Source organism: Papaver somniferum, chromosome 2, assembly GCF_003573695.1.
Source record: "Papaver somniferum cultivar HN1 chromosome 2, ASM357369v1, whole genome shotgun sequence".
Taxonomy (NCBI): domain Eukaryota; kingdom Viridiplantae; phylum Streptophyta; class Magnoliopsida; order Ranunculales; family Papaveraceae; genus Papaver; species Papaver somniferum.
This window is the reverse complement of record NC_039359.1, coordinates 54,436,010-54,460,340: the sequence shown is the minus strand read 5'-3', so window position 1 is coordinate 54,460,340 and position 24,331 is coordinate 54,436,010. Positions and strand designations below refer to the sequence as shown.

At 39.6% G+C, this 24,331-nt stretch overlaps 3 protein-coding genes and 2 pseudogenes across 6 annotated transcripts; 2 read left to right on the top strand and 3 right to left on the bottom strand.

Annotated features, from left to right (window-relative positions):
• Positions 1-271: 271 nt before the first annotated feature.
• Positions 272-1,897, bottom strand: LOC113351052 (annotated as a pseudogene).
• Positions 1,898-4,917: 3,020 nt separating this feature from the next.
• On the bottom strand, positions 4,918-5,946 carry LOC113351051. Its single transcript, XM_026595123.1, has one exon. It carries the CDS (start codon positions 5,944-5,946, stop codon positions 4,918-4,920), a length of 1,029 nt encoding a protein of 342 aa, XP_026450908.1.
• Positions 5,947-14,104: 8,158 nt separating this feature from the next.
• On the top strand, positions 14,105-15,556 carry LOC113351050. The gene has a single exon (XM_026595121.1). The coding sequence runs from the start codon at positions 14,105-14,107 to the stop codon at positions 15,554-15,556; it is 1,452 nt and encodes a 483-aa protein (XP_026450906.1).
• Positions 15,557-16,952: 1,396 nt separating this feature from the next.
• LOC113347688 (NADPH-dependent codeinone reductase 1-4-like) lies at positions 16,953-20,985 on the bottom strand. Of its 4 annotated transcripts, none has more exons than XM_026591357.1 (9): positions 20,537-20,985; positions 20,158-20,401; positions 19,821-20,000; positions 18,607-19,712; positions 18,475-18,534; positions 18,327-18,410; positions 17,854-18,261; positions 17,685-17,771; positions 16,953-17,605 (listed from the first exon to the last, which is right to left on the bottom strand). In XM_026591357.1, the coding sequence occupies exons 1-4, from the start codon at positions 20,851-20,853 to the stop codon at positions 19,437-19,439; spliced, it is 1,017 nt and encodes a 338-aa protein (XP_026447142.1). In that variant the 5' UTR covers positions 20,854-20,985; the 3' UTR covers positions 16,953-17,605; positions 17,685-17,771; positions 17,854-18,261; positions 18,327-18,410; positions 18,475-18,534; positions 18,607-19,436. The 4 variants fall into 4 exon arrangements, with proteins under 4 accessions (XP_026447142.1, XP_026447144.1, XP_026447141.1 ...); XM_026591359.1 differs by having other exon boundaries at positions 17,854-18,231; XM_026591356.1 differs by having other exon boundaries at positions 18,327-18,534.
• Positions 20,986-21,508: 523 nt separating this feature from the next.
• Positions 21,509-23,707, top strand: LOC113347687 (annotated as a pseudogene).
• The last annotated feature ends 624 nt before the right edge of the window (positions 23,708-24,331 follow it).

Sequence of the window (24,331 nt, the reverse complement as noted above, 5' to 3'; positions counted from 1 at the left end):
ATTTTTTTTTAGTAACCCAAGGGGATTAGGTTTTAGAAACATGCAATCACTCAAAATTCGATTTTTTCGAAATCAAAGTGTTCGGGACTTGTTAGAATCGATTTACGTCAATGTACTTATTAGAATCTCGCAGTAAAGCTTTTCTTGAATTTCTTGTTCGCGTACTAAAAATGTGAGTGCCCAAACTATTGTTGTTGCACAACTATCTGCTGCTAAACCATAAATTTCAAGTATAGCAGAGATTATAACATCTTCACCATAATCTTGGACGTTAGAAAATGTAAGTAGTATTTACAGGAGGTTTAGATCCGATATATGGAAGAATCAAATTAGCGGCATGTGCACTTATAGAATTAAGTTCGCGAATAAATTTTTTATGGCTCGGCAAATATTCACCAACCTTAAATGCATCAGCTAAACTTGCAAACCCACCTATACGTACTAATTTGTGTACAGTCTGACTCATGGCAACGACAAAATCTTCATTTGAGAAGTCTTGACCGAATAAAATTCGACTTATAAATCGAATAGTCTCTTTCTTAACATGATCAAGAGGTTTTAAAATCCCATTCTCTCGTGACGCATTTTCTTGCATGGATTTGATTAGCTTCTGCATAGCTCTTTCTTGTAAATGAGACTGCGACATAACACTCATAGGATTTAATGCAATATTATGAAGACGTTTTCTTAGATTATGCCAAAACGGACCGGAATCAGAATCAGCAATACTCTCGCCATCTGCAGAAACGATTTTAAGATAATCAGGCACATTTCTAACTGAATAATCAGAAGATTTAGTGATAAGAACTTCACGAGCACTTTTGATGTCGCTAACAATGATCATGAAGGATCCTACAGACGCTACATAGTACCGATACTGTCTCCACTTTCACCATCTTTGGCCAGACAGGTGTGGGGTTTTAATCGAAAAGGCCTCGATCCTATGTAGGGAGATTCCACACCTTATTAGCCTCTACCTAGAACTTCGCTTACCCTCTAATCTTATGAGTTTGGGTCGAGCCAAATCCCCAACAATCTCCACCTTGGCGAGATCCAAACTATCTCACCAAGTATCGTCGTACGATCACCGTTATCAACATCTTGAGATACACCTTGCTCTTTCATGTACACAACTCCACGATGATTGACACCACTTAGGTATACTGCATGCCAACTCAGTCTATCGTACACGATCGTCATCCGTATACTACCGCCGAACCTGGTTACAGTCAATATGCGCCCATGAGCCTTGGCCGCCACTTCGAGCTTGCTTCACCTGAGTTAGAGAGGGAGACGATCTAACTCCACCATGAGCACTAGCTTCGGCTTGCCATACTCCACCCGAGTTAAAGTGTTCCGCACCACCTAACTCCACCTTGCGAACCTCATCCTTCCTTAGGGTTGACATCCATAACCATTCGATCTCTCAGTAGCCCTACCTTTGATACCAATTGAAGGATCCTACAGACGTTACATAGTACGGATACTGTTCCCACTTTCACCACCTTTGGCCAGACAGATGTGGGGTTTTAATCGAAAAGACCTCGATACTATGTAGGGAGATTCCACACCTTATTAGCCTCTACCTAGAACTCTGCTTATCCCATGTGGAAATAATCTTATGGGTTTGGGTCGAGCCAAATCCCCAGTAGATCACTGGACTCCAACTTCATATCCATATTGTAAAAACACCTCCATGAACTTTGGCAAAGTTTGCCAAAACAACATGAAAGAGATCTCCTCTTAATTGGTGAAGGTTCCCAATTATAGGTAGCGTTTTTGGACCTGCTGGCCATTCCATTGCAGATGGAGAGAACTTTTTCGAAACTAGAATGAGTGTTGTTAATGCAAATATTATTACAGTACCAGCTATTATGAACAAAATATTCAAATCCATTTTTTGAATTGCAAAACACTCTAGATAGAAAAGATTTAATTGTTACAAGGGGAGTATAACTGGAGAGAAAAGGTGTAAAGATTCTCACAATTTTTTATGGAGTAAGATTATTTCACAAAAGAAACGGATACTTTTTTATTTTCCGTAATAAAGCATTTATCTGTCGGCCACATTAACCAATTGACGATCGATCAACACTTAGCATGGACTAGTTGCTGCACTCAAACCCACAATGTCCCGAGTCCCGACTCCCGAGAACTGGACATTGTAGTTGGCTGTGCCTTTAGGTGGAGCCATAACCTCTTTTTTTTTATTGGAAAAGAGGAATTTTATTAGATTAAAAAGAATGTACAGAAAAGCTACAAGCTGTAGCAGTGACAGAGAACAAGAATATAATCAATGGAAAATTGTATCCCAATTAAGCACTGTATAAGAGAAATTGGAGTGAATTCTCTTCCCAGCAGCAGCTGCCCAAGAAAGAACTAAGACTTTTGCAATATCGCACAACTCTGTGTCTGTTTTGAATGCATAGTCGTCAACAAAAGTGCGACTATTTCTCTCATTCCAGAGAGTCCAAATGATGGCAGCAGGGATTAGGTTCCAAATATCTTTTCCTGCGTTACTGGAGATGTGATTGGTTGACCAAGAAACCGAAAGCGCATACATAGTAGCAGGAAAGACCCAGGACCAGTCTGTGTTCGGAGTTAGAGAAGTCCATACACAATGTGCGACTTTACAGTGCATAAAGATGTGATCTTGTGTCTCAGTACTATCACCACAAAGAATGCAAGAGTTATACACGTCTATACCTTTACGGTTCAACATATCTAGAGAGTTAAATCTTCCATGAACTGCGCACCACATGAGAAAAAAGATTTTTGGAGGAATGCAAGCTTTCCATATAAACTTCCATGGAAAATTAGTCACTCCAGCATCAGCCACTAGGTTTCCATAAAGAGATTTCACAGTGTACACACCAGAGGGTTCAATAGCCCATCTTCTTGTATCTGGCAAGTTGTCTAATATTGGTGGTGCAGAACCGATAACAAGAAACATTGCAGCAAGTTGATTAACTTCATCATTCAGCAGAACTCTTTTGTAATCAAACTTCCATGCTCCTTCTTCTGAAATATGTGCAGCAATACTGTCATTTTTCAAAAAATCAAGTTTGTACAGTAAGGGAAACTGCACATCCAAACTAGAGCGACTAACCCACTTGTCATGCCAAAAAGAAATTTGTAATCCAGAGTGAACACAAAAATTGCAGTTAGAAGTGATCCAATTATTCATTTCAGCAATTGTCCTCTAACAAGAAACTCCATGAGCTGAAATTACCTTACTAGGGACCCAAATAGAGAATGAAGCACCATACTTTTCAACAATGATTTTGTACCACAAATGGTTTTTTTCTACACCAAATCTCCAACACCATTTTGCAAGAAGAGTCTGATTCATTAGTTTTAGATTTAAGACACCCAAACCACCTTTCTCTTTAGAAGAGCAAACTAAATTCCAGTTTATAAGGTGAGAAGTTGTTGAACCCGACTTATGCTCCCACAAAAAATTCCTCATCTTCCTTTCTAAAATTTTGATAACAGAAATCGGGGCCTTGAAAAGAGAGAAATAATACGTGGGAAGGGAGCTTAAAATACACTTGAGTAGAGCCAGCTTACCACCTTTAGATAAATTACCTTGTCTCCACATTGAGAGTTTGGCCTCAAATTTTTCAATAATGGGAACCCAAATAGTTTTTGAGTTAGCTTTTGCTCCCAAAGGCATGCCTAAGTACATGAAAGGAATTGAATCAGTTGCACAACCCAATTCAATTGCCCATTCCTCAATAAGAGGTACATCTCCTACTGCAATAAGTCTTGTTTTTGAAGTGTTGACCTTTAAGCCTGCAATATATTCAAAACAATGAAGAAGGGAGAAGAGATTGACCAACTCTTCTTTCTTGTCATCTACAAAGAAGATAGTATCGTCAGCATAATGTAAATGGCTCACCACTAATCCATTTTGAGTTACATTGAAGCCACTAAAGAGATTCAAACCTGCTGCTCTGTCCAAATACCTTGAGAAGCCTTCCATTGCAATATTAAAAAGCAAAGGTGAAAGTGGACAGCCTTGCCTAACACCTCTAGTACTGCCAAAATAGCCAAAGGAGGACCCATTTATTAACACCGAGAAGGATGCAGTTGAATAACAGAATTTCAACCAACTACGCCATTTCCTACTAAACCCCATCTGTTGTAAGATATCCTGCAAATAGTTCCAATTTACTCTGTCAAAGGCCTTCTCTAGGTCAATTTTGCAAATCACACCAGCAAGCCCAGATTTAAATCTTGAATCGACCAACTCATTAGAAATGAGAGTGCCATCTATTATCTGTCTACCTTCAATGTAGGAACATTGAACAAGAGAGATGAGCTTTGGCATAACTAGTTTCATTCTAGAGGCAAGTACCTTTGCAATTATCTTGTACATGCTGGTAAGAAGACTAATTGGTCTACAATCCTTCATTGTTTCAATATAATCCTTTTTGGGTATTAATGTAATAAAAGTGGCATTATGCTTTGGATCGATCTTACCAGACTCACAGAATTCCATAATAGTCTTCATGATGTCCTCCTTAATAAAACTCCAACACCTTGAGAAAAACATGATAGGGTAGCCATCAGGCCCTGGTGCCTTGTCTTGTCCTAGGTCTTTGATAGCCTGAAATACTTCATCCTCATTGAAATTTGCATCTAATATTTCAGATTCAATGTTATTGATAGTGTCAAAAGTAATACCTTCCAAAGCCGGTCTGATAACTTCTTCTTCAGCAAACAAGTCCTTGTAGAAATTCACAATATGTTCTTGCAGTTTGAACCTGTCAGAGACCAATTCACCCTCAATGCATAGCTGTCTAATCCTGTTGTATCTTCTTCTAGCAGTGTCTTGACGCATGAAAAAAGAAGTATTTCTATCCCCTTCTTGTGACCATTTGTTTTTGGACTTTATCCTCCATGCTAGTTCATTCATTTTAGTAACTTTCTCAAACTCAACTTGGATTTAAGTTTATCTGCCAACTGAGATTCATCTAGGATGTTGTCTTCTGCCAAAAGATCAAAGAACTGTATCTCTTCCAGTATGTGCTTGAGTTTGGTATTAGTGTGACCAAAAGTATCCCTATTCCACACCTTCAACTTCTTCTTTAAAGCCTTCAATTTCAACCACAATGTTGTACTTGGACTACCTGCAAAAGAAAAAGACAACCACCAATCTTCTAAAAGTTTCAAAAAACCATTCTCCAAAAACCACATGATTTCAAACCTGAAAGGACTAGGTCCCCAAGAAGGATCAGAGATATCTAGGAGGATAGGAATGTGATCTGATGTTGGCCTAGCTTTATCAAGTTGAGTTGCCAAGGGGAATTGAAGTTCAAAGGAAGGAGAAATGAGGAATCTATCAAGTCTTCTCATTACAGGATTGATCTGCCCATTAGACGAAGTATATCTAGCTCCTTTTAAAGGTAAATCAATAAGGTTGTGTTGAGAGATGAATTCAGCAAAGTCCTTCATACTCTTAGTGATTGTATTACAATTCTTCTTCTCATCACAACACTTAATGGTGTTGAAATCTCCACCCAAACACCAAGGTAAGTCCCAGTATCCACAGATGTTATCCAACTCCTCCCAAAAATCTGCCCTCTCATGAGGTTTATTAGGTCCATAAATATTGGTAAGAACCCAAAAAAAACCATCATGCTTATTGACACAATAGATAGATAATGAATAATCACCTACTAAAGATTCTTTAACCTCAAGAAAATCTTTATCCCATAAGATGATCATCCCACCAGAATTACCAACTGACTGTTGAAAAGTCCATCCAAAATTTGAGTGTCCACAAATTTGTTGGATGTCATGATCACTACAACGCATCATCTTTGTTTCTTGTAGGATTACGATAGGTGCTTGAAGAAGACCAATCATTTTCTTTACAATCAGCCTCCTATCATTCGAACATAATCCCCTCACATTCCATGAAAGTATCTTGAGACTCATTTAACACACACGTATCCCTTCTTTTGTTTTGTCAATCTTTTAGACTTGACACCAGAAGTATTAGCTTCCTGAACTGTAATATCAAGACGCCTACATTCTGCAATGTATCTTTTTGAATAGACCTCCTGAGTTTGTGAGACATGCTCTGAGATACCATCATCTAGAATTTCCACCATATCAGGTTCAAATCCAGGTGGATAAATAGGAGTGGAGGATTGTGACGCAGCTGAAGTGTCTTCATCCTCTAGAAGCATAATAAAAGTATCTTTAAGACCTTTTAATGGCACTGTCTTATCCTTGGGCTCATGCACAGAGACTTCTCTAGTTCCGTCTAGTGTGATAATGGATTGAACTGCAAAATCTTTCACTAAAGAGGGAGATGGTAAAGCAACAGGAGTAGAGGATTTAAGTATCGGACCCTGAGAAGTAATTTTGGAACATAGAAACCGTTTTGAGTGATTAGGCATATTATTAAAAGTGATGCCTAAGTGAACAACTAACTCAAATAATCTCATCACCTCATTAACAATGTATGCTGGAACCTTTATATTACTACTAGAATTTGAAGGTTTGAAGTACGTAACAACAGATTTCAGGGAGACTGGAATATTGGTGATAGGGACTGGAGGAGTTTGTAGGATGGGTGTGTTAATGGTAATGGGTATGGGTGTTGGTTTTAGGATTGGCAAAGAGACGATGGTGGAAACAGGTCTTGGGATGGGGTCGATGAAATAAATTTTTTTTATGATTTTCTTAGTGATATAAGTGTACCTGTATGGAGGTTTAGAATGGATAGGTTTAGGATCTACTGGAGATAACATATCAGAAACTTCAAGGGCTTCGAGATTCATCTTGAAAGCAGGAGTAAAATCAATCTCCATGTCTGTTGATTCATCAATACTCACAGGAGTTTCACGGGATAATAAAGATATCTTCTCTACCTTTTTCCATATTGTGTTGGATTTTTTTTTATTTTTCCTGGGCTTACGTCGTATTTTCCTTCTCTTACCGGATCCTTGATTTTGAACTTTTCGGATATCTGTTGAAAGTTTCCTTGCTGGAGAAGTCATAAAAATATCCGTAGAAGACGGCTGAAAATCTTTTGTAATTAATGAGTCCATAGAGTTACCATAATTTTCTGTAGTCTTCCACCTCTCGTGCTGATGATCCACCAAATTCGGAGATATCCATTGACCGAAATTCAAATTCGAACGAGATCTTGAGGATATTGTGTTTCCGGCAATGAAGATGTGAGCTGTAAATTCACCCATATCTGAAAATATACTCACACTTCTAGGAATGGAATTAATTCCTTTATTGTTACGGATCTTTAGCCTGATTGCAGTCAAATCCTCCAGCTTGAGAGTTGCAGGGTCGATTAGCAAAACATCACCACATAACCTACCAATTTGATGTATGACTTTAGATGACCAAAATTGATAAGGTACCCCAAAAACTTCAACATGAAATATTGTCGATGATGAACATGATGACTTCCAGAATTTCTCATCCCATCTGAACACTGAGAAATTTACATTGTTAAAAGTAAAAACAAACTCAATATCTTCCTTGGATAATTCCTTGTCTGCATGTAATAAAGCCTGATATGAATTCATAGGATATAGCATACAAGATGAGTTGCATTGTAATTCAAGACTCATGGCCAAACTGATATCTGACCAATTCACGATTGGGATAGGTGAGGACACCACAAAAGAATCAATCCACCCACCTATAGGATTTGAATCATTCTGTTTTTTGATATTGAGATTTCCTTTTGGATCACAAGAAATGGACAGGGGTGGGGCGAATCTATCACACATAAAAGGTATAAGTCCTTTTTGTGAGTTAGAGATATGTTTAGGAGTAAGATTAGATTGCAGGACTTGAGCATAAGAAAGATTACGAATAGGTTTGGGTGCTTGTAAGTGGGTTTGATTTCCTATGGAAGAAGAAAAATTGATTATATCTTCTAACGTGGAGGCCATGGAAAACCAACCTGTGAAACAATCACCGGAAGGGATAAAAAAGGATGTTGGATCAGCTTTAGGATTAGGTTGACAAAGGGTTACGTTTAGGAAAAAACCATGATTATTTGATTGCTTACTAGCTACAAACCAAAATTGATTATCCTAGAACTTCCAAAAAAAATTTCTTCCTGAATCACCACTTTTTCCAATTTCAAATAGGATGCTTTGCAAGTGGTAGTGTAAACAAACCTTTAGTAGACCCAGAAGTGAAGAATTCAGTGAGGGTTATAGGTGAATAGGGAGTTTGTTTGCTACAGGAAAACCTAAAGAATTTTTTTTGAATTTGAACATCACGATGTTCAGGAGACATAGTGAGGGTTGAGGTAACAACTAAGGTTTCTATGGAAAAGGGTTCTAAGCTACAGGGATCTAGCAGGAACGAAGATCAGTGGAAAATGGAGAACGGATTTTTTAGGAGAGAGAAACATGGTTGGTAGTATGTCTAGCCATAAGCTCATTATCCAAATATTATGTGCAGACGCCCCACTGAACAATACGATCACGTCCCACTTACATCAAATCTGCTGCGGTCCACTAAAATACGATTAACAGTTACTCTTCACCTTTATCTTATGTTTGGTAATAAGGATTGTCTTTGTGTGTCTTTTGCTGCAAAATATAATTCATTCCGTTGTTATCAAATAATTTGATTAATGATGCATACGCGAATACGCCCACTTAGCAATTCCGCATGCGGCAAAAATTTGAACTAATGAAAGAGCATTGATCATCTGTGAGTCTGATCACAGACATTTAGCTACCTGTATGTCAAAAAATTTCTCAACTATACTTTCAATAATAAGGTATATCATACGACCGTGCCTCATGGATGCTATCGGTTTTCTTTTCAGTTTTCCACAGCACGTTCCTGTTGAACTGCGATTCAATACCTACGCCCCAAAAAGAAGGAATGATTGAGGCAAATCAAATGATTGGATTCTCTTTTCTTTTCTCCAGGCCACACTAAAACAGAAAAAGGTGATGGCTTGGCCAGAGACTAGAGACACAGTTAGTTGAGGACTACTACCATTCTGTGCCTACTAAAATAAAAAAAACTAAGTCTATCAGTGGTGGTGGTCATGGTTGGTGACTAACATCCTAGGGTTTTGAAATCGTCATTTGGGTTGTGGGCATAAGTCTGTTTTAGCTTACGAGTCTTTTTGGGCTTTTGAAATTATGTGTGGGCTATCTTATAACATTTCATGTAATAGGTGTAATGAAACATTTCCTAGGGCATCAATTTGTGTAACACTTGAGTTTTGGAGGGTAATGGGTCAGCAGTTAACTAATTAACTATTGAGATTCTGAACATTTCATGTCATTTACATAGAGGGTAGATGACATGAAATGTTTCCGAATAATACGACGTCAGTTAACTAATTAACCAATCCGAATAATATGTTTAATACACACTCGTTAGAGGAATGCGAACAAATTTGGACTCTTTGAGAGTGCGAGCGGTAGAATGAGCTTCCAGTTAAAAATACAAGAGTTACGTTTCCCTCTGAAGATTCTGAACACACCACGTAACAGCATGAGGCAAAAGATTCCAGATCTTCCTGCTGCCATGAAAGTAAAGCCTCTTGACATAATTTGATACCATGTGAAGAAGTGAACATTTTTATTAGCATAAAAATCGTGATTGCAGACCTTGTCTTCTATAAACAAGATTGATGAGAGCTTCAGAGATGACTTGTAAGAGAGAGGTCGAGTGTCTGTTATAACACTGTAGATACCAAAATATGGATCGCCATGTGGACATAGGGAAGACGCGAGAATCCGGAATAAAGATCATGTATCGTGTCACGAAAATCTTCGTCAGTGACTTGTCAAATCAAGTCAGAATCACCATTATTGACAAGTCGACGAGGTAAAAGCTATGTGCGAGATAGTGTCTCATCACGAAGTAAGCTCCGAGAGGAACAAGGGTTATGAAAGATCCATGAAGTACCCTACAAGATATCTGCCGCGAAGTAAAAAAGGACGAAGTAAGATTACTTGGCCGAAAAGACAATCCACGAGATAGATAAATTATGGAGTAAGAAAAGAGACAGGTGTCCAGACAAGCCCTTGTGAAGTAAGCGAAACAAGGGAAAAAACTTTATGGAAAACAGTCTGGGAGAAGTGTAAAGCGTTACTGCAAGAACGCGACGAGATAAGATGAGCTGTGTTCCATTAGGATTAGATGGCCTATAAATAGAGGTCCTTGGTCAATGTATAGGGATGGGATTTTTGGAGAGTGGGAGAGTTTAACCTAGGGGAGAGATTAGGGTTTCCTTGTATTCAGAACTTGTATCTTTGTTACTTTGAATGATTCATCAATAAGAATTTTCGGTGTTTACTTTACTTAAGATGTCTTAGATCTTGGTTACTATTACTTTGGGTGTGCTACTGGGTTTCCAGTAGTTACATTTTGGCTTCCAGAAATAGGGAACTTAGATTGGGGATTCATCCTCATCTAAGGAGTGGAGAGAAGCTAGAGTTTTAGGAGTAATAGATCTTGGCAAGACATCCTAGCTAAAGTTGTACGAGTAAGAGATTTTAGAAAACATCCCTCTTTAAGATTAGGTTTTAGAGAAAAAACAATATTGAAATTAGGGAAAATCGATGACTAGAACACCAGATCGGGCGGCACACATGATAGCGACGAGGAGAAGCAAACGATTAGAAGCCAAAAGGGGAGGAAGAATGCAAAGAGGAGGAACATCGTCGGCAAGGAGGAGCAAGCGGTTGGAAGCGCTGAAGAAAGGGGAGAAGGGAGAAATTCCCACAGCAGATGAAAGACGAGAAGTCACAAGGCAAAGTAAAGGAAAGCAGAGTGTAGAGGATGAATCCATGGCGGAACCATCTCAAATCGTGAAAGCCGAGGCTACTACGATATGGGAAACGAATGGAGAAGAAGTGGAGGGGAACGAGAGTGATAAAGACGTGATATAGAAAGAACCGAGTAAAACAACTCGTCGAGATAAGGGCCGAGTAAGGTACCAGCCGGAATGGCAAGCAAGAACAGCAAAACGAGGCAGTCAGGTGAAAAGAAAGGAATATGAACGTGGAAGTAAAATCATGGTTGGAATCTCGCAAGAAGAAAACGCTAGTTCAGAAATGATAACAGCTTCATCTCGGAAAAGGACCCTGTATGGGGAGGAGAGTCCCTACGAAGGTTATGAAGAAGAGGACGAACGAAGAACACAAGGAAGAGGGTTGATATAAGGATACGATCGGGAAAGAGATCTAAGGAGGCTGTTAGTGAAGGAAAGCGAAAGAGAAAGTAGGAGGCGAGAAAGAGATATTGATGAATCGGTAAGAGGGATTATCGACCACGAAATCTTACGAGAGATGCGAAGATTAAGGATTCAGATGGGAAATTCGCAAAGGCAAGGCCAGGTGCAATGGATGGAGAAGAAGGTCATATTGGCTGCCATGGTGAAAACAACGTCAGAAGGAGAGATGAAGCGGGTTGACCAAAGGCGGGAAAAATCCTTGCAGAAGGATCGAAAGCCGCAAAGTGATAAAGCGAAAGGACACCAGCTGAGGAACATAAAGCCGACGAAGCAAGGAGTAAATGCTTGGACAGAGTTAGAACTCCCAAAGCTTAACGCAACTGTGGAGAGGATATGGGAGGAAGTGATATTGACTGAGGAAATTCCAACACCACCAAATTTGGGAAGAGAACCAACTCTTAGGAAGAGTCACGAGTTCTGCAGATATCATAGCTTTCATGGACATCATACGAACAATTGCAGGAGCGTTAGGAAGATCATACTTCGCCTCATGGAACAGGGAAAACTCGCACATTACGTAGAAGGTCGGGAGATGCCACCGACACCACAACATTATTATGGGGACCTGATGGGACAACATCAAGTTAAAACAAACCAAGGAGGGAAGTCGTTCGGCTGCAATTTTGTAGTGCATTCGAAGGAGGATTTCCTAAACTTCCAAGATAACGTGCTCTCAAGGATACACAAGGTGGACTATGAAGGGAACGAAATATTGCCAGTAGAGAAGAAAGAGTCACTAGAGGAATGGGAAAAGAGAGACATACAATTTTCGGCACGGGATGCACCAAAAGGAGAGGATCAGCACATGAATTCATTGGTAATCACCTTGACCATGTGTAAATATTTTTTGAAAGAAGAAATCCAACGAAGAATGTGGGATGTGGACAAAATCTTGGTAGATATGGGAAGTTCGGTAGATGTCCTTTTCTACCATACGTTCAGAGCCTTGGGGTATGAGGATTCTGACATGATACCATCGGCATATACACTTTCCGGATTTAATGGGGTGGCAACGAAACCAAAAGGCGATATATGTATGAGGATCCTCGCAAGAGAATTAGAAAGAGTGGTTACCGTTTGCGTGGTGGATGTGGAGTCACCCTACAACGCCCTCATGGGCCGACCGTGGATCCATGGGTTAAAGGGAGTCGCGTCAACCTATCACCAATTGTTACTATTACACATGCCCAGTGGGATTGGTAAGATACGTGGAAGCAGCGAGGATGCGGAAAATTGTGATGAGAATGACATTGAGAATTACGAGGGAAGATTGAAAAGGAAGAAGGAACGAAAGAAGAGAATGCTTGAGTTGAAAAAAGAGGACGAGTTAAGGGTATACATGGCAAGATATAAAGTAGGATGGGCAATACCCAGCGAGATACCAGAAGAAGAAGGAGAGCTTGTGAAACCGATAAGGAAGACGACACCATTAGGAGAACCGGTCATGAACTTTGCTGTAGTAGAACCAACAAAGGATATAAACTTGAGGATTGACGATGAACCCAAGATCCTAAAGATTGGGACGACAATGGACAAAGAAGAAGAAGCGAGGCTAGTTGAATTGCTAAAAAAAATATGGCGACATATTTGCGTGGAGCATGGAGGAAATGCCAGGAATTGATCCACGGGTGGCATGTCATAAATTGGAGATAGATCCAATAATCAAGCCAATCAGGCAACGAATAAGGAAGATCTCCATAACATATCATGAGCAAACCGATAAGGAATTTCAAAAGATGATGGAGGAAGGAATCATAAGGCCAGCAAAGTATCCAGACTGGAATGCGAACATGGTAATCGTGCCGAAAAAGAACAATGGAATAAGAATATGTATTGATTTCAGCGACCTGAATACCGCGTGTTCCAAAGATAATTTTCCCTTATCAAATATCCCACAGATGGTGGAATCAACATCAGGATATAAAAGGTTGTCATCCATGGATGGATATTGTGGATACAATCAAATACCCTTGGCTGAGGAAGACCAGGAACACACGGCCTTCTTCGCTCCCAGGGGGTTGTACTGTTACACAAGAATGCCATTTGGATTGAAAAACACGGGGGAAACATATCAACGGATGGTGGAAATTTTTTCTCCAAGTGGGTACATACGAAATTAGAAGTTTATGTGGATGATACGTTGGTCAAGACAAAGGATTCAGGGGATCATGTGGAAGACCTGGGGGAGATATTTGAACAGATGTACAAAAATTCCATGCTATACTAGAAATTCCCTCACCCGCGACCATAAAAGATGTACAAAAATTAAACGGGCAGTTAGCAGCTCTGGGAAGATTTATCTCGCGGTCCTTAGACAAATGTAAGCACTTCTTTGACATTTTGAAGAAAGGAGTAAAGTTCGCATGGACACAAGAGTGTGAAGAGGCGTTGAAAGGTATAAAGGAGTACCTTATTAAATTGTCAATCTTGCAAAAACCCGAACCCAGAGAGGAGCCGTTTCTTTGTCTTGCGGCGACATCAAACGCTATTAGTGTCGTCTTACTTCGGAAAGATGAAGGAGTAGAGAAACCAATACTTTACGTCAGCAAAACCCTCAATTCCACAGAGAAAAATTATCCACAAATTGAAAAATTGATACTGGCACTGTTTTACACGTCACAAAAGTTACGGACTTATTTCCAAACCCACAAAATTAAGGTCCTTACAAGAATTCCTATAGAATCAGTCCTGAAGAATTCAAAGAGAGTTGGGAGAGTAGAAAGATGGAATACCCATATTGATCAATTTAAGCTAAAGTACGAAGTACAGACTTCTACGAAGTCGCGCATAATCGCAGAGTTCCTCGCTGAATTTCCCTCGGGGGAAGACGAAAGCATAGGGGAAATGATGGATGTATATGAAAGTCGTCCAGACCCTAAGGACTTGTTACAGGAGAATCATCCCAGAAGGTGGGAAATATTCGTCGATGGATCATCAAACAGTTGTGGAGGGGGGATAGGAATAGTATTCACTTCGCCCACAGGGATCAGGATAATTTTCTGCTTTCGGTTGGAATACAAAGCAACAAATAACGAGACTGAATATGAAGCAGTGGTACAAGCTTTAAGGATTTCGATAGAAATGGGATTAAACGAAGTACCAATTACCAGTGATTCACAGCTAGTGGTTCGCCAAATTGAAGGAAGATATAACGCAGTTGATCTGGTGATGCAGAGATATCAGCAACTCGTGAAAGAATACTCAATGAAGATACGAAGCCTTATTTGGAGAAACATAGGACGAGACAATAATAGACATGCAGATGCACTTGCCTTTATAGCCTCAATGATTGAGGATCCAAAAATCGGGCATATCATGATTGAGCGGTTAATGCAACTCTCAGTAAACAGAGAGGAAAGGGAGTCCCAAGTAATGATGATAAAAGAAGGGTATGTGGAAATAATCGATGATGATTTGCGAGCCCCCATTTATATCTATTTGATGAAAGGAGATCTCCCGCGAGATAGGCAAGAGGCAAACAAAATTAAAAGCAAGTCTACGAATTACGAGGTGCGAGAAGGACTCCTGTACCGAAGATCTTATTTGGGTCCGATGATGAGATGCTTGTCGCAGAAGCAGGGGATAAAAATCATGAAATCAAATCACTATGGGGACCCTGGTAATCATAGCGGAACCAGGTCACTAGCTCTCAAAACCAGGACGCAATGGTACTTTTGGCCATATATGCACAAAGATGCGAAGGATATATCCACAAGGTGTGAAGCCTGTCAAAGATTTGGGAAAAGGATACATGCACCATACACGAGATTAAACTCTGTATTGAGTGTATGGCCCTTCGCCATGTGGGGAATAGATATCGTGGGACCGTTTGTGATCGGGACAATGGAAAGAAGGTACCTGATAGTAGCAACAAATTATTTCACGAAATGGGTGGAATCCAAAGCCCTACAACACACGAGAGTTGGTGACGTGTACGATTTCATCCTGGAGCATATTATTTTTAGATTTGGAATACCAATTATGATTGTTTCATACAATGGGAAACAGTTTGAAGGAGAAAATGTAAGAATGTTATTTAACGTATTGAAAATTCAATCCGGGAAATCAACTCCGCTGTACGCACAGAGAAACAGGCAAGCGGAGGCTACAAACAAGACGATAGCAACAACGTTAAAGAAAAAGTTTGACGGTCATCATAAAGAATGGTGTGAACATATCAACCACCAGGAGAGATGCAACGGGAATTTCACCCTTTTGTTTGACATGGAGCTGAGGCGGTGCTGCCCGCCGAAGTCATCCTTTCAACCACGAGAAGAGAAGCATGGGAGAAAAGGATAAACTCGGAATTGATTCTAGCAAAGTTGGACGACCTCGAGGAAAAGAGGGAAGTTGCGCTACAACATATGATAAATTATCATCAGAGGTTGTCAAGGGAGTATAATAAAAGAGTAAAGCCCCGAAGCTTCGTACCTGGAGAGCTTGTACTACGAGAAATACCTCCATACCAAAGGGGATCAGGAGGAAATCTAGAGCCTACTTGGGAAGGCCATTATATCGTGAAAAGGGTAGTTGCCAATGGGGCATACGAGTTGGCAGATTGTGAAGGACAGGACAAAGATGAAGAAGGGAATATAATCTATGGTGAGATCGAGAGGCAAGATCGAAAACTGGATCATCCTTGGAATCCAGTGTACCCATGAATGTAATCGATAATGCATAAAAGGAAATAAATATGTAGAATGGAGTTTATTAATGAAATGTCTCTTTCATAATCAACTTATACAGGAGCAAGGTCTATGAAATAATCAAACAAAACTCACGAGATAACTAAAGAGAAATAGGACCTCATATTAGGAGGCAAATAAGATTCACAAAATAAACAGTTTCTAGGGAAACTTAAAACCTTCCCCTAGGAAGGCTGAGAATCCACGGCATGCACCCTAGTTCGCATGAAAAGTGCAAGAGGCAAGACCTAAGCATGTCGTGAACAACTCTCAGAGAGATAATCTAGGGGCAATGATAAGACCTTTCCGCTGAGGGTCCCTTTTTATGATGGCCTTCAGTAAGGGATGCAGAAATATGACCAAGGCACCGACGTATTCGGTTAAGCTGCGGGTGTCTGAGACTTCTGGAGCGTTACCGGCCATGACCGTATGGCAAGTCTTGGCTATGATGCACTCGATCCCAAAGGAACCTCACTTAGGGTGTGGCTTCGTAACCCCAAGCCATATCGGCGAAGGTGATAAGAAGTCACCAAAACAACTGAATGTCGTAATAACTGGATGAGAGGAGACCAACATGCATGTTAGGGTTAACCTCCTTGAAGTGGCAATCAGGGGGAATATAAAGGGATGGTGCCTTCCATATTAGGAATCTGTGTGACCAAAAAAGACAGCAATGTCACGGGGCTAATGTTCAAGGGAATAGATAGGCCTGTCGCATTGTCGCGGAGAAAATAAAAATAAATGTTAAGACGAGGTAGATAGATTATTATTCGCAAGGGTAATAAGCGCCTGATACTTCATCGAGTTAAGACCCTTCAGAAAGGATGAGGCACAATAAGACCTTAACTAGGAGGCGCAATAAGACCTCGTAGAGTCACAAAGAAAACTCAAATTTGCTCAGATACAGCAAGGAAGTTGAAACAATAAATAGAAAGGACTAAGCATGAAATTTGGCTTGCGCAACATTGTCTTGATTAACTAATGCTCAATAAGAACAAGAGGCAAGTATATACTTTTATATTTTATGTTCTTATTAAGCATTATCCTCACAAGACTCAGTTTTCCAAAGTATATACTTGGTACGAAGGCAAAGGCACGAGATACAGGCAAACGCAAAGGCACGAGATAAAGGCAAACACAAAAGTACAATGAAGGGGAAAATACATTAAAAATATTTTCTTCCCCCCAAGATTGGGAGCGTTCATCCAAAGTAAAACCTAAGGTTGCAATATTAGAAAAGTTCAAAGAGGTCATGCATCCTCGCGGGAATCATCTTTATGATACTCGTCGTTTTCGGTATCCTCGCGGGAATCATCTTCACGATCCTCGTCGGTTTCGGTATCCTTGCCAGTAGGAGACAATTCATTAATGATAGGAATTGATTCTTTGGCAATAGGTTCAGGCTCATCATCAGAAAATGCTTCAAGATCCAGAAAAATGCGAGGAATGCCTTGGGAATCACAAAATTCATTAAAGAACCTGACCTTCTCGTCTTGAGCATTTCTGCGAAGACGCTTTTCAATCAAGGTTGAATCCTTCATCATCTGATCGAGATCCTCATGCAAATACTGAACGTCCTCTTGAAGAGTGGAGACCTTGTTGGAAAGACTGTCCTTTTCACGGGATAAAAGAGAGACCTGATCCTTAAGCTCTTGTTCACTTCCTGAGGAATGAAAGAGTTAAACAGGTAAGTTATCACCAAGAGAAAGACAGCGCCAAATGACAAAGAAAGGGTAACTCACGGCGAAGATCGGACGAGCACTAGACTTTTTCATCAATTCACGAGACTCCCGAAGCTCCACGAGATGAGCCATGCTGCGATGTTGCTCCTAAAGATGAAAGATCCGCTTTAAAAATTCCGCGAAGTATTACAAGGGGAAAACAAATGTTAAACGCATGTTAAATACTCACCAAACCCATTATGACAGAATGTTGCTCCAGAGAAAGATTAAAAGAAGCATTCAAAATAAATGATTTATCTTCAGCCAGAAAATCGTTAAAACTAAGAGAAACCAAAGATTCGGTAGCCTAGGATCTTAAGGAAGGATCTCCGCGAGTTGAAAAAAAAATTTCCCTTAAAAATTTTAGGTTAGGAAGAATATTGGGCTCCTCCACTTCGGTAGTTTGCTGACCACCTCTAGATGAAGTGGGCTCGGGAGAAGGGGCACTACGCGAGGGGATAGTATCGCAAGATGAGCGAGGATGATGATGATGAGAGGGATCAGGGCGAGGTAAGACTGAGGAATGGACTTGGGACAGGCCTTCCACATCCAAGCCGTGACGGCGACGCTGTGAGGTGCGAAAGGTGGGAGGATCGTCCTGAAATACATGAGATTAAGGGATGATGCGAGAAGAAGAAAGCAAATTAAGGAAGAAAGGGATACCTGGGAAGTAGTAGGAGGAACCCCAGAATATTGGAGTTTCCTCAAATTCTTAGCAGGACCATCCGTTGCTTGAGGCTCATTCTCCTGAAAATGGGAGGTTAGGAATCGACGAAAACAACGACCAAAAGGGAGGCCACGGGATACGAACCTATGCTTAAGCTGACTTTTTAGAGCGGTCCTTCAGCATACCAGTCGGGGGAATAGGATACTGAGGAAGGAACAAGGACGTTAGGAGACAATAAAATAAAAGACAAAGAATCCAAAGGAGGATAAGACTAACCTCGTTGGGCATCTTATGCCAGCAAAATCGACCTGCATCATATGCCGCGAGATGGGCATGTTGAGGGAGAGGACCAGTGCGAGCAGTCCCATTCTCGTCGAGACCCCACACCAGAGGACCTTCGGCTATCAAAGGAAACATCATCCAATCCTCATCACTAGAAAGACGAAGATACTTGTTTCTTTTCGCACCAATAGGATCAACATCTAAAAGAAGGGCCTTGGACGGATCAGCCAAAATTTTGCGAGAAAGCTTGGCTCCCCACTCGTGATAGGCTCTCGTGGTCATATCCTGGCCGGTGTAGTTCCCAGAGAAAGATTCAATGTTGTAATCCGCAGGAACGAAATCGGGGAAGTATCGCCATTAGACCTTCTGACGAATTCATTAGCAAGACGGATGGCATTTCCACTCAATTGATAAACACCTCGCTGAAGTTTGACTAGGATTTCATAAAAAAAAGGGTTCTTCGGATCATACAAAGGAAAAGAAAGACCCGCTCTCAGTTGGCCAGCGGTAATCAACATCTTTGTAGAAGACCAAGTTTCCGTTTGAATCCATCGGTAATTTAATTCCATGAATTTGGTTGAGGTAATAGGAGAAGAAACGGAGGAATCAATCGTTGGAGATAGAGAAATACCCAACTTCTGAAGATCGCTTTTAAATTCCTCATAAGTCGTGGAGGTGGTAGGACTGGGGACCTTCTTGGGAGCCATTGGAGGAGAACGAAACGAAATCTAAGTTTACAGATGGCAAGGAAGGGAAGAGAAGAAGGTAAAGGTTATAAGGGACTGAGAAAAGGTGTATTTATAGAGATGAATAGTCAAACCAAGCTACCCATGATACCATAAAAATTTCAATTGATTCCTCCGTTTATAGGGACTGAGAAAAGGTGTATCCCAGAACTCTTCCACAGATTTGAAAGGTCCATTAACTGATACCATAAAATTTTCAATTATTATTTTACGCTCTGGAATGACAATAATCTTTTCCGAGTCTTCTTTAGTCAGTTCCCAGTCGAATATGTTCAAGTTTTCTCTCATCCTGTCTTCATCGAAACTTTTCACCACAAGACTTGCACCTTGTTCGTAAACCCATCTCAAACTAACCTGATCATTAATACAAATGTACATTAAATATGTTAAATTCTGTGTAAAATACATGTGAGGCAAATATTTTGGGCATGTGAAATATATATAGCGGAGAATTTGACCAACCTGAGCAATAGATTTTCCTCTGGCCGTAGCAATCTGGTTAAGCACCTCAGATCCCAGAACTGCATTGGAACCCCATGCCGTTCCCTTAGCTCCTAAAACTGAGTATGCAGTGATCAATACGTTGTTGTCCTTGCAATACTCTCTCAATTTTTTTTGTTGGAAAACGGGGCTCATCTCCACCTTAATCAACAATATATGAGTTTTAGTTTGATGACCATCAGACTAGTCAAATATCGGAAATTTGATTAGCATTAAAAAAAATTGAAGGTCGAATAAGGCAAACACTAATTTTTACCAAACCTTTGAATTAATAAAAAATGGCTTATCTTTTACTCACTTGATTTACAACTGGAGGGATGTTGGCTATCGCCATCAATTCTTTAAGCTTTTTGATGGAGACATTTCTGACACCTATTGACTTAGTGAAGCCAAGGTTCTGACACTCTTCCATGGCTGCCCATACAGATCTGTAGTCCATTAGAAAAATTTCGTTGCGTGGTACGTCCATAACAAGCTCCCCTGGATTCAAGCTTACCGGAAAGTGTATCAGGTATAGATCCAGATACTCCAATTTAAGGTTCCTACATATACATACACCAAACAATTTGAAGCTTCTAAAATTTGATAAATCTTCAAGAACTCTAGGTGTAAGTATATGTACAGCGGCTTCGGGTGTAACATAAGCCTTGGGTTCAATTTGTACAAAATCATTTTACCTCAGAGAATTCTGAAGAGCTGGGAGAACACGATCAGGGTGAGCATCAGTGCACCAGAGCTTGGAAGTGATGAAAAGTTCATCTCGAGATTTGATTAGGCCATTTTGGAGTGCTTCAGATATAGCTTCACCAAAACACTCTTCAGTTTCATATATAGCAGCTGTATCGAAGTGTCTGTAACCCACCTCTATCGCTTTTAAAAACGCCAACCTCTCTCTCTCAGACCCTTTCCCAACTGTTTCAAATGTTCCCATACCTAAAACCGGCATCCCTTTTCCCGAGCTCAGAGCGATTACAGGTACACCGCTACTCTCCATATTTCGTAAGAGGCTAACTGCACACACCACATCTATATACTATATATAATAATAACTCACAATTTTCATGTATAGTTAGGAATGCAAGTCGGTTACCAAATAGATTTGTGATATTGGCATATTTAAATTCCGCTTTTGATATCATAATTTCTCTCCATAAAAAAAAAGAAGAGGATACTATAAAATGGGTAAAATACCCTTAAAAACTTTTAAAAGTTAGTTTTAGTGGACGTGTAAAAGTTATGATTGATTGAAAGTTGAAACGAACTTTAAAAATCCTAGATATCTCATCTTTCTTCATCTCTAATTTTTATCTGTCTCCCATTGAAATTGTTTACATGCCACGACCACAGGAAAAGTGCCCACGAGCATACCTTGACCACTAAAGAATATGCAATGATGTAAACCTGTAATGCCCTGGAAAAACCATTATGGTAGTTTAATTATCGCCCATTTTTCTTTTATAAAGCCAACCACTAAATGTCTCGCTAGCCATCGCCAATGTGGCCCATAGAGCAGGAAAAAAAAACCCCAACAAATTTTCTTTGGCTGCAATCATTTCATTCAACTGTCGGTGCGATATGTTTGATCAGTCTGTTCTCCTACTATAAATGAGAAGAGAAAATACAGAGTGTGAATAAGGAGAGTACAACCAGATAGTAAGAGTGTGTAGAACAGAAAGAAATTTTATAGAGACCCAATAATATGGAAAGTACTATACCACTACTCACTCCGTACAAAATGGGTAATTTTGAGCTCAATCACAGGTTAAGTTTTACCTAATTATTTTCCTATTTTTTTACTGAAATGGATCTGAGTACTTTTGAATTTAAGTAGTCATGCAGTTTGTACTAATTAATGTTCAACGATTTTACCATTCTACTGAACAAAAATATTTTTAATATGTTTAGCTAATCTTGGTTCATTTTGTTAGGGTGGTTATGGCACCTCTAACAAGACAGAGGTCATTGGGAGGTCTACCTCAACCTAGTGTCATCTTGTATTTTTCACAACGGACTACTAATGGAGGTCTTCTCATTAGTGAAGCAACTGGGATATCTGAAACAGCTCATGGGTAGGTATAATGTAATTCTAACCATGTTTTCATACCTTCGTTTCTTCATCTTTACACATGTCTTGTTAACTAAACAAACATATCTCGGGTTGATTGTAAGTTCTGGGTTATCTTTACAATAGTTGAAGAAAAAATATAATGAACAAATTAAGAAGCTAGTTAATATCTAACAAAGTTGATCCACGTGAGTAGGCTCATCAAACATCAACTCTGAAACTGTCAGGGATCACCACAACCATTATATTAAGTGCGGTTTGGGAACTCGAAAGCACCGATCTTACATTTCTGAGGCATGATTGGAAGCATCCTATTAGAACCCAAAAAATGATTAAGACATGGCTTCAGTTTATAGGAGTTAACACTAAACGTGTGTAGTATATATGTTAGGGACAAAAATATATGATAATAAGTATTGATTCCCATCGTATACCTTTTTATAAGGTTCCCAGGAACACCAGGAATTTGGACAAAAGATCAAGTGGAAGCATGGAAGCCAATTGTGCAAGCTGTTCATGAGAAGGGTGGTTTATTCTTTTGCCAGATTTGGCATGTAGGCCGAATTTCCACTTCTGGTACCTACTTTCGATTCTATGTTTTGGTTGATCAGTTGTCCTAGTTATCCAATGTATGTTTATATACTTCATCCTGACTAAATTCATCATTTTCATTTTACATTTAGAGTTCCAGCCTAATGGAATGGCTCCGATATCTTGTACTGATAAGGGATGTACACCTGGAGTTGAGGGATATGATTGGGCAGTTCCTCGTCGATTGAGAGTAGATGAAATCCCACAAGTCATATATGATTATAGGATTGCTGCAAGGAATGCGATTGAAGCTGGTGATTGTTTCTATTATATTCTTTCGATTCTTCTATCAAAATTTGTTGGCATATACATAAGGTCTTTATGTTTCGTGCCTGCCCACTCCATTTTAGAGCCATAGAGCTAGCCTTGTTTAAATATATGGTACTTATTATATGATGTGTTTTTTCTTTTTGTACGTTTCGATGGAGTTGAGATACGTGCATCAAATGGTTGCCTTATCGAGCAATTCATGAAGGATCAAGTGAACGATAGAACCGATGAGTATGGTGGAAATATTGAGAAAAGATGCCGCTTTGCTCTAGAAGTTGTTAAAGCTATTGTGGATGAGATTGGAGCAAGCAAAGTTGGAATTCGAATTTCTCCCTTCGCTGATGTCGGGGAAGCAAGAGATTCAAACCCTGAAGCCCTCGGCCTCTTCATGGCTGAATCATTAAACAAATATGAAATATTGTATCTCCATTTGATAGAGCCAAGAATGGTGAACATTTTAGATATTTCTGACACCCCGTACAGCAGCTTACCGATGAGGAAAGCTTTTAAAGGGACTTTTATTTCTGCCGGAGGTTATAAGAAAGACGACAGTAACCAAATGATCGATAAAAATCATGCAGATCTCATTGCATTTGTCGGCTGTTTTTGGCGAACCCTGATTTGCCTAAACGTTTCGCCATTGATGCGCCTCTTAATAAGTACAATAGGGATACATTTTACACTACAGACCCAATTGTTGGATACACTGATTATCCATTTCTTGATCCAAGTAATTAGTTCAACTAATTTGCTTTAATAAGAACAACTGCAGTGCATTTGAGGGAACCGTTAGGTTTAATTTAATAGGCGCAAGGGTTTCGTTGGTGCATGGTGCCAATAGTGTTTGATTAAGTTTATGTATGCATCATGCACGTGTTTGTGTCGTTCGGTCGTTTCTTTAAATAGCTAATAATGACTATTTTCCTGAAAAACCAAATACCCGAAATCTGATATCTATTTTCCATTCTCTACTCAAAGTCGATTCTCTTAAAAGTTTAGTTGAAAGCAAAGACTAAAACCTGACACAGAAAACTAGAAATCAAACAAAACTTTTCCGAAACTAGTAAACATGGTGAAGAAGAAAGATCAACAACAGAAAAGGAAAGATGAAATGGAAATCGGAACAATTTTTTATTTGTGTTCTTCGTAGATTATTTATGGTTGAAACAGCATGCATGAGTGATCTTTTGCGTAGATTGAATCATGTTATAATTTTCTGTCACCATTTTTTGTTGATTATTGTTAGAGAATAAGCCTTTTAACGAGTAATTCATCTTGTGCACTGTCAGCTATTCTAGGTGTTCATTGTTTATTGGTGTTGGCAATTAGTTACGTGTCAGTCAGCTATTGGTGTTAGCTGTTACTGTTGGAAAACGATTAATAAAAAATAAATTTTTAAAGTTTTAATAAAATTTTTATAATTTATTGTTTTTTTGTAAATGAAACGTATTATACCCACACCGTGGAGTTTCCAATTTTTAGTAATTTTAAGAAACTATATAAACCTTTTAGACCCACATCGGGGAGTTTTTCTTCTTAAGTTGTA